The sequence below is a fragment of the Ceratotherium simum genome, chromosome 32 (genome assembly GCF_057802395.1).
Source record: "Ceratotherium simum simum isolate JZ-2026a chromosome 32, ASM5780239v1, whole genome shotgun sequence".
In the NCBI taxonomy this organism is placed as follows: Eukaryota; Metazoa; Chordata; class Mammalia; order Perissodactyla; family Rhinocerotidae; genus Ceratotherium; species Ceratotherium simum.
Window position 1 is genome coordinate 27,937,517 of NC_141931.1, and position 10,412 is coordinate 27,947,928.

The 10,412-nt window shown below is 48.7% G+C and overlaps 1 protein-coding gene across 1 annotated transcript; it reads right to left on the minus strand.

Annotated features, from left to right (window-relative positions):
• Window positions 1-1,341: 1,341 nt before the first annotated feature.
• LOC101403482 (calmodulin-alpha) lies at window positions 1,342-1,879 on the minus strand. Its single transcript, XM_004425460.3, has one exon. The coding sequence runs from the start codon at window positions 1,877-1,879 to the stop codon at window positions 1,430-1,432; it is 450 nt and encodes a 149-aa protein (XP_004425517.2). The 3' UTR covers window positions 1,342-1,429.
• Window positions 1,880-10,412: the final 8,533 nt, after the last annotated feature.

Here is a 10,412-nt window from a genome sequence, read left to right on the forward strand (position 1 = left end):
AAGGCCAGAAATCCCTGTCTGTCGGGCCCCCAAAGCCCAAGTTCTTCGTTTTACATGTGAGGAAACATGCATGGTGGGGAGGGGGTGTTAGGGAAGAAGGACTTACCTGAGAGCGGCCAGCTGCTTTGTGACCGTCCCAGGGCTGGCAGCCCTTTCTGATGGACTCCCCAGTGTAGCATACACCCCATAGAACAGTGCCTCCCTTTGGAACTAAAATAATCTCTGACAAGCCCCCTTTGCCCTCTGGGTTACCTGATGGGACCTACTGCAGGCTGCAGTAGCCTGCAGTGAGTGCATTCTGCCCCACACGTGCTGGGCACGCGTTAGCCCTCTCTAGTCCTCTCCGTCTTGTAACCACAGAGCCTTCACAACAGCCAGAGCAGATGGAGGAGAAACACCAACGTGATCAGGGTTCCTCCCAGCTGGAATCCACTCAGACCTTCAGGAGCTCTACGTGGATTTTTAACCGCTCTTTGCTACCGACTTAGCCATTTTATTTGAAATAAATATTCAAGATTGACCTTCCCTAGACTTCTGTCTTTTCACTATGCCCACCAATACAAGATTTCATTGTATTTTCAAAAAGCACAAAAATGGAGATTCCTGCCTCATTCAAACCTTGGACTTAACAAGTATCATGTCAGTTGGAATCAGAAAAAGGAATGTGATAGGAACACAAGCGTTTTATTTATTCCCCTGCGGCATCCCTCTTCCTTCCATTCAAATTTCCCTCCATGGAGAAGAATACAGACATGTTACAACAGACCCCGGCTTTACACCCAGCTTTAAAAGGTGAGTCAGAGTGGTTTGGCGAAGACAGAAGGGAACAAGCGGGCGCCGTGTGGAGGGAAGTGATGTTTCTCAGGAGGCCTGTTCTCAGTTGTCAAAGTCTCCATCACCTCCCCTCACTCCAGGGCTGAGATTCCTCCCACCAGCCCGCATCCAACTGTAGATGAAGTCTTCAGGTGACGGAAGCTTCCAGAATTCCAGCATTGAGGGCTGCAGCTGCCCTGGACGGAGGGCTGAGTGCCTCTAAGGGGTCCAGTCCAGAGTGCTCTCTAAAGCCACACTGCGCCCTCCCCGTGGACAGCCGAGTCAGTGTAACTTTTACTGATCCTCTGCTGAATGTCTGTGCATAATGATGTCGCTTCTCCTTCCACTCCTGCGTGACAGAAGCACTGAGGGTTTGCTGGGCTTGGGGGCAGCCTGTGTCATTCTGCATGAGAGGAGGGTGGGGGAATGTTGGCAGGAAAGGGGACAAAAGTGAGATGCAGAGAGGAGGATTGAATCAACCCTGCCTGAGAAGAAACCATGTCCAGAGCAAGCTGGAGGAATGGAGGAAGTAATGCAAGGCCTGAGGCAGATGTCTCGGCAAAGCATGAAGCCAGGACAGCACGGGCGGGGGCCGCAGCATCCGGGCCCCAGCCCCTCACTTGGGGACCAGCATGCGGACAAACTCCTCGTAGTTCACTTGCCCGTCCCCATCCACGTCGGCTGCCCAGATCATCTCGTCCACCTCCTCGTAGCTCAGCTTCTCCCCCAGCCTGGTCATCATGTGGCGGAGCTCGGCGGTGCTGATGAAGCCGTTGCCGTCCCTGTCTAACATGCGGAAGGCCTCCTGGATCTCCTCCTCGCTGTCCCTGTCCTTCATCTTCCTGGCCATCATGCTCAGGAACTCGGGGAAGTCCACGGTGCCGTTGCCATCACGGTCGATCTCGCTCACCATGGCCTGCAGCTCGGCCTCCGTGGGGTTCTGGCCCAGGGACCGCATGACGATGCCCAGCTCCTGGGTGGTGATGGTGCCATCCCCGTCCTTGTCAAACAGGCTGAAGGCCTCCCTGTACTCGGCCACTTGCTCCTCTGTCAGCTGGTCAGCCATGGGAGGTGTGGGGTGGTGGCGGAGGTGCAGGTGCGTGTGGGTCCCCGACTCTGGCCGCAGCTGGGCTCCTCTCCTGGCTCTGGAGGACAGGAGGTGATGCGAGGGCGGGCGGCTGGCTGGCGTTCTAGTCCTGGCTTGACTTGCTGGTGCTTAAGAAAGAGCAGGATTCTCCCTCACCATTCAGACTCCCCGCCCTGTGGTTGCCTGAAGGCCAGGTCGTGTTTGAACAGGAGTGGGGACTACGAACAAGGCTGGTCGGCTAACTGCGCTGACGCCAGCAGCTCTGTGTGGGGAGCCAGCTCTCTGCCCCGCTGTCATTCAGAGCTGCCAGGAGCCACTGCAAGGACACCTTCAATGAAGGCCTTGTGGACAATGTGTATGGAGATTAATTTGGGTTTTTCCTCCTTGAATTTTCCCTTTCCTCTTTCTCCTCCCCAATCTTCACACCCTTCACTCAATAAAATTACCAGCCCTGCACCCTTTCTTCCCTTGGGTTGAGGTTTGGGGCAAGATGAAAAGCAGAAGTTATCTTTGCCTGAAAGGAATTTCCTTTCCTACTCTTTGGTTTCCAAAGCCTGAAAGCCTTAGGGTTCCCAAGTGGGTATTCAGAGGAGGAAGAAAAGGTTTTTCTTCAGGTAGAAGCAGACTGGCTTATCTTCAGAAAAAACATGAGTAGAGAAGAATTTCCTCCAATCATTCATTCACTCATTCATTCATTCATTCATAGATATTTATGGAGGGCTTACCATGCTCAGGTGCTGCTCTGGAAGCTGGGAATAGAGCCATGAACTGGACAGGCAACTCCCAGTCCTTGAGAAGCTTATATTCCATCAGCGAAACAGCTGGTTAGCAAGTAAACTAACAAAGAAACAAAAGCAGGGTAATTAGATCTTTTTGATAAATGCTCTGAAGGAAATAAAAGGGCTTATGTGAAGAGAATGTGGGAGGCTACTTCTGCAGCAGTGGTCAAGCTTCTCTGCAGAGCTGCACTTGAGGGTGACCTGAAGGAGGAGGGGTTTTCGAGGCAGGGAGGCTGAGCTGGCTCAGAGTCCGGGGATGGGAGAGGGCTTGGCATAGCCAAGGGACAGAAAAGAGGCCAGTGTGGCTGCAGCCTAATGAGTGAGGGGGAGAGAAGAAGGAGATGAGGAAAGATAGACAAGCGAGGCTTTGTAGGATGTGGTGACGAGTTCGCATTTTATCCTTTGATTGATGTTTTAAGCAAGGGCATGTCTGAAACTCTGAGCCCCTGGTTTAGGGGGAGGCAGAGCTGAAGTAAGGGGTATTTTTTAGAGCAGATATTCTCAAGAAGGTGAAATGGGATGTTCACGGAGCACACAGACTCAGCTCCCAACCCCCAGGAAGCCTGGGGCAATGACCACCCCCAGAGTGAGAAGAGGTTGTTTGCCTGTGGAAATCCACGAAAGTCCAAGCTGGAGAGACCCAGAAGAGTTGACACAACATTGAAGGAGGAGAACAAAGTAGGAGGACTGACGCCTCCTGACTTCAAGACTAACTATAAAGCTACAGTAAATAAGACAGTGGGGTATTGGCCAAAGAAGAGACACAAAGATCAATGGAACAGAATAGAGAGCCCAGAAATAGACCCTCTTTATGGGGTCAACTGGTCTTGGACAAAGAAGCAAAGGCAGTACAACAGAGCAAAGATAGTCTTTTCAACAAATGGTGCTGGAACAACTGGACATCCACATGCCAAAAAAGAAAAAAAGAAATGAGTCTGGACACAGACCTTACACCCTTCACAAAAAGTAATGCAAAATGAATTATAGACTGAAATGTGAAATGCAAGGCTGTAAAACTCCTAGAAGATAACAGAGGAGAAAATCTGGATGACCTTGGGTATGGCAATGATACTCAAACCCAGGGTCATCTAGTTTGGGTTGGGGTTGGGTTTTTCTATACAACATCAAAGGCACAATCCATGAAAGAAAGAATTGATGAATGGGACTATATGGTCTGAATGTGTCCCCCTGCCTCAAACTCATATGCTGAACCTTAATGCCCAAAGGGACGTATTCATGAAATAATACAAGGGCAGTAGCAGCAGGAGGCAGAAGGAGAACCCTGGACACGGGCATGTAACTGACACAGTGTCCTGGAGAACCAAGGGCTGGCACTGTGGGAAAACCTGTGCTTGAGACAGTCCTATGATGGATGGAGACTTCAACGCTGGACAGGAGTACATTCCTGCTTCCTGCCTACAAAAGGGTCCGTGGCCAAAAGGTGTCTGTAGGTTTCATGGCATCAAGGCTCAAACATCCAGCCTTCGCCTAAGTGTGTTCTTCAAAAAGTCACCTTGAAAGAGAACTCAGTAAGGATTTTAAACAGAGTTACTCATGACTCACTAAGGACAGTGCAGTGACGGGCTGAATTGTTGCGACTCGCTAGTTAGGGAACTGTGACAGAGGAGATGTGTTTTATTTCATAGGCTTCGGTAGTTCTCTCCCTGCAGCCTCTCAGTGCCCTGACTCCTTTCCCTATAGAATATATTTGTGGTCCTAGGACCCATCCTAACATTTAAAAATTATCGAGGACTCCAAAAGCTTTTGTTTATGTGGGGTATATCTATCAATATTTTCTGAGTTTGAAATGAAAACAGAAAAATTTTAAATATTTAAATAAATATATATATTTGTGTGTGCGTGAGGAAGACCAGCCCTGAGCTCACATCCAATGCCAATCCTCCTTTTTTTGCTGAGGAAGACTGGCCCTGGGCTAACATCCATGCCCATCTTCCTCTACTTCATATGGGACGCCGCCACAGCATGGCTTGACAAGCGGTGTGTTGGTGCGCGCCCGGGATCCGAACCTGGGGACACCCGGCCGCCGAAGAGGAGCATGCGTACTTAATGCTGCGCCGCCGTGCTGGCCCCTTTAAACATATTTTTATGCATTTGTAACTTTTAAAAAATAGAAATAAAAATCCATTTTATGTTAGCATAACATAGTTTTATGAAAAATAATTATATTTCTAAAACAAAAAGTGAGGAGTAGAGTGGCACCTTAAAAAATGTTTGCAAATCTCGTTAATGTCTGGCTTCATAGAAGACTGTCTGCTTCTGTACTCGGTCTGTGGGAAGGTGTTGGTTTGATTTGAAGCATGGGATAATCCAGCTTTACACAGATATGCAGTTGGAAACGGGCAGAACATTTAAATGACTCAGATAATTGTGCATATTCTTCTTTGATACCATATCAAAATTTGACAAGTGGTAGTTTCTTAAAGGTTAGTTATAGTGTGGAATCTGAAACCATGTGAATGAACTTTTCATACTGTTACCTTAAAATCCATTGGTCACTCTTGTGCTTTGAATGGATCTTTTCCTCATGCATGATTTTTGTAATGCCGTGCCTTGGTCATTTGGAAAATATTGGTTCCCTGAGTTCTGCAGCTCTTCAGAATGTTGAACCATCACACATATAATAAAAAAAAAATCACATTCATTAATATCACCACCAATCCCATTCGAAAAGTCGTTAAGTATTGGAAAGTCTCAGGCTCACAGGCGCACGTTTGAAATTGCCAAAATTCTAATTTTCAGTCGGAAACTCAAAGTTTATCATTGGCCACAAATACTGTCAATTGTTTTTCTTGAAGTGACAGGCTCACTTTATCCATTTTCGACAAAATGTCTGCCAAATACCAAGTCTGAGAAACCATAGTTTGTCTGTCAGCTGTTCTTTCCAATCGAAATGACATTCCATGAAAAAAGCTGATCCTGCTACTCATGCACTCAACACAAGGGCTTGTCCATGACAACCATCGTATTTCAATATTCAGCAGAATATTAAGCATGTGCGTGCAAGGGTTGAAATTTAATAACATTTTACTACTTCTCCAAGAACACTCAAGTGAAATTGGCTTTATTTTTTTTAATTGAGACTTTGTGGTGGTGAAGAACACAATGAATGGCACAGGAGTCTTAATTGACGCTAAGGAACTAGTAATTTTACCCACTGTTGCTTTTGACCTCAGTGCACGATGTGAACAAAGTGACAAAAGCAAATAATGTCTTGCTATTATTATGAGAATAGTTTTGACCTCCCAGATCCTATGAAAGGGTACTGGGGACAACATCCCCCAAAACGGATCCATGGAACACACTTGAAAGACCATGGCAGTGGAGGGTTGGGAACCAGGAGTCTGAATTGGGTGTAGAATCCCTGGGCTGGAGGTGAGAGATACTGAGGACGCTGGAATCGGCAGGGACAGTGTTGGCCTTACAGAGTATGGCGTTATTGAAGACCCCAATGGACACACAGTGAGGCAACCCACCTGCTGTTGCCATTTCCTTGGAAGAGCAGATGACCCAAGGTGCTTTTCCCTCTGAATTGGTGCTGTAATAGCTTTTCTTAAAAAGCATTCATTCAGCCCCCTAGTGAATGTGTCTCTCCTGCTGGGGCTATAGAGAAAGATGAAGATTAGGATTCTCCAATCTTTTCAACCACTTCCATTTCTGTGCTCTGCTAGAATGGGTGTGGCCGAGAGTGGCCCTGGGCCTTTCTCTCTCTCTGTCTTGGTTAAGCCATTCGCCACCCCTAACATTGGCTTATCTACTTCCTTTCCCCCAATTTAAATATCAACACCTGTCTTAATGTGCTTAGGCTGCTATAACAAAATGCCACCCACTGAGTGGCTTCTTAGCAGCAGAAATTTATTGCTCACTGGTCTGGAGGCTGGAAGTCCAAGATCAGGGTGCAGCGTGGTCTGGTGAGGGCTCTCTTCTGGGTTGCAGACTTCTCGCTAGGTGCTCACGTGGTGGAAAGGGTAGGGGTCTCTCTGGAGCCTGTTTTATAGGGGCACTAATCTCATTCATGTAAAGGAGTTCATGGTCCTCATCTGAACCTGCTTTCCCCCCAGTCTTCCTCATCTCTTTGAAAAAAACCACTCAATTCACTCAATTGTTCAGAACAAAACACTAGAGTCATATGTAATTCGTCCCTTTCTCTTGCACTTCCCGTCTAGTCTTTCAGCTTTATGTTGACACATCACTGCACCAGGCCACCGTCATCTCAAGGCAGGATACTGCAACAGCCTCATAACTGGCCTCCCTTTTCCTGTTATAAATCAGTATATGTCATTGTCTGCTCAAAACCCTATAATGGCCTCTCTTTGGATTTCAGTGAAATCCAAACTCCCTACAGTGTCCTCTTGATCTTCCATGACTGTTTCCTCACCTTCATCACATCACCCATCCACAACACTATGCTCCAACCACAGTGGCCTACTTTCTGCTCCTTGAACAATCTCAACCTGATTTCCACCTTAGCATCTTCGCATGAGCTGCTCCATCTGCTTGGACACTCTGTCCCCGATCTTCAAGCAGCTCCTCCTTCATGTCACTTCAGTCAAAAGTCAAGTATCGCTTCCTTGCGAGGCCCTCCCTGACCAGCCGCTTGTACTTCAGCCTCCTCCTCCACCTCATCACTTCTATTTTAGTCCCCTGTTAACTTCTTCATAACTTACACGCCTACATTTATCTTGTTCGTTTGATTGTTTACTTGCTTATTTTCTGTTTCTTCCCATGTAAGTTCACAAGAGGCGAGGCTGCTTCTGGCTTCTTTCCCCGTCAAGCCCTCTGAGGTAGGACGGGCCCTTGCCGAGCAGCCTGCAATCAACATTTGCCAAATGCACAGACTACAAGAAGGTCACACTGTCACGAAAGGGCAGTGTTGCCTCCACCTGCACGAGGATGCTGGGACCATATCTTCCCTTCGTGTCCTTCCCTCTGGCTCAAAACCTCCACGGTCTGACTCAGATGGTCTTGCCCAAATGCCGTTTATTCATCTCGTGTGGTCTGTCATTTCCCCCTCTACTGTTCTAAGGTTTGCTGAGTGGCTCCGTGGGGACTGGTGACCTCTGCGTTGGCCCCTGGGAGCAGCTGCTGATGCTTCACCTCTGGACACCTACCCATGGCTTGTCCTCCGTTTCACATCTCCACATTGATGCTAGAAAGCGCCCACACCCCCATGCACACCATCGGTATTGCCCGGGCCTTGTGAAGATGGACTTATGCCCCCAACTCCCTGCAGCCTGTCTGGTCACGTGGCACTTGTATCTAACTCGCTGTTTATTATGGTCACCACCCTGGGACTCTGGCACAGGCTTCTTAGAGAGAGGCCAGAGCACAGTCGAAGTGATGAGGGCCAGCAGATCTAGGGGTGAGCTGGGACTTCTCTCCTCAAAGCCAAATGTGAAAGTTAGGCAGACAGTCTGACCAGCAGCAGTCTGTAGGGACCAGGCAGAGGGACAGAGCAGAGGATTCAGAGTAGAGGTGGGAGGGGTCCTGGGAAGAACTGGAGCGTGGCCAGAGGACCTGTGGTTGGGCCTTCAACGTCTCCCCTTGGGGGTGGGCTCTGCTCGTGTGGCTCTAAGGCCACTTTGGGAAACATTCAAAAGGAAGAGTTAAAATAGACCCTTGGAATCCCCCTGCTCCAACCACACGTCCCAGGATAAGCTCTGGCTGTCTCTTGTCCCAGGCTGTCTTTGGGGTCTTTGGTCTCAGCAGCTAAAGTTTCCATCAGGACCTCCCTAAAGTCTCCTGGGAAGGTCCAGATGCCTGAGTTTGCAGGGGGTCCACGGCTTATGTTGTCCTTCTGGGATCTTTGCAGTTCACAGTCTAAGAAACAACAGCAATGATGCAGAAAATCAAGGGCCATAATGATGAGACACTGATGATGAGAATAACAGTGTTGTTCAAACTCATCTGGGACAGCAGTGGCATTTGAACTGTGCACATGGTATCGACCAGCTACTTCTGCTGTTTCTTGCTTTCCAAGGCCCGCATGGACTGATAGTAAATGTGTCTTGCTCTCTGTTCCAACTTATATTGACCGTGGAGCAAAATAACACCTTCTTAGTCACCCCCGTTGCTAGGAGAGAGTCTTCTCAACAAATGGCAGACTTTCTGTGGGAACCAGGGGTCCTGGGCCTTCCCCTCTCACTTCCCCACCAAAGGCTGTTCCAGATTCAGTGCATGACCCAACTCTTGGAATGACGTTGGTCAGTCTTGTGTGAATCATCAAGATTCCTCCAGGGCTGTCCTGGGCTGCGCTGGAGTTTAAGTTCAAGGAGGAGATTTTTGTTCTAGATCAGAGAAGTGAGTTGCTTCATTGAAATCTGATAAATAACCAGATACATCATCATTTAGGGGGCTGGTGCACGAAAACGCCTCTCCCTGAGCACACAGGGCCATTGCACGTTGCCTCCTCCTCAGTCGTAAAGTGCAGGAGTGGTTCACTTTTATGATTCGAGGCCTCACCTGCAGAATGAAGTCCACCAAGTGTGGAGGAAGCTGAACAATCAGAAGCAGTCAGGTCCCACTGCTCAGCAGGTGGCTGGTTTATGAGGTCAGCCCCCGGGGTGCCCCACCCTGTGCCAAGGCCGCCTTTTAAGTACCAACAAGCTCCTTAGCTACTCAACTGCTGGGGCTAGTGCCTTCGTGTCCTTGAGCACTTCAGTCAGTGCATTTACGAAGAGGCAACACGAGGGACATGAAAGTGGCCTGTGTTTAATTCCTGACAGCCATTTTGATTAAATCAGGATTAAATTAAATGACCACCCAAACCAAAGCACACTGGTAATAAATCTCACAATAAAAGCAGCCAAACAAGTAAAAATCTCTTCTCGGACTTCCCACTTTCCTGGGAAAAGGGCGATTTTTCGCGCTACGTGCTGGCACTGGTGACTTTTCCCAAGTAGCTTACCTGCACCCACTCGTTGCCTCCCCTGGTCTGCGAGCAGGTGAAGGGGTTCTGGGGTGGCCTTGGGGGGCAGAAGGGGAAGGTGGAGGGCAGGGTGGTGGAGGGCAGAGTGGGGAGCACAGTGTGCTGGTTCTGGAAGGGCTCATTTGTATGACCCACTGGTCTTTCAAATTGCATATTTGTTGTTTTGAAAATGATTGACAAACAGAGAAAATATTAAAGGGGGTAATGTTGCTGAGGGGCGGGGGTCACATGCTCTAGTTCTTCCGACACCAGGATACATTTGATAATTGGCTCAGAAGCCTCGTCTGCTTCGTTAAGCCCCATAACCACAGGGGTGTGGTAATTATCTTCTGAGAACTTCCCTGAGGGGCCTGGAGCTCACTGACAGGCAGCAGAAGCTTTGGTTCCAAGTTCCAAGCTTTGAAGTTTATGATTGTGAGGAAAAGCCTTGCATTTAATACAGGAAGACCTGTGTGTGTGTGTGTGTGTGTGTGTGCATGTGGCTCAAGTGTCCCTGTGTGCACGGGTGTGCCTGCTGGTAAGCACATGAAGTATGGAGAAAGCAGGAGGGTTTGGGGTGTGAGCTCGGTACCTGGATGAGTGACTTGAGGGAGGCGAAGAGGTTCGGCAAAGGCAGTTCTGGTTTCACCAGAGCTCACCTTGGAGTCATTCATCCAGTGGTTTTGAACTTGCTCTTTGAAACCCTTGGACTCTGCAAAGGTCTTTCCAGAGTTGCACAGAGAGAGAGGGAAGGTGAAGGGAGGCCCGGGGGGCCCAGCCTCCTTCTTTCCCCCACCACCAACTGGTA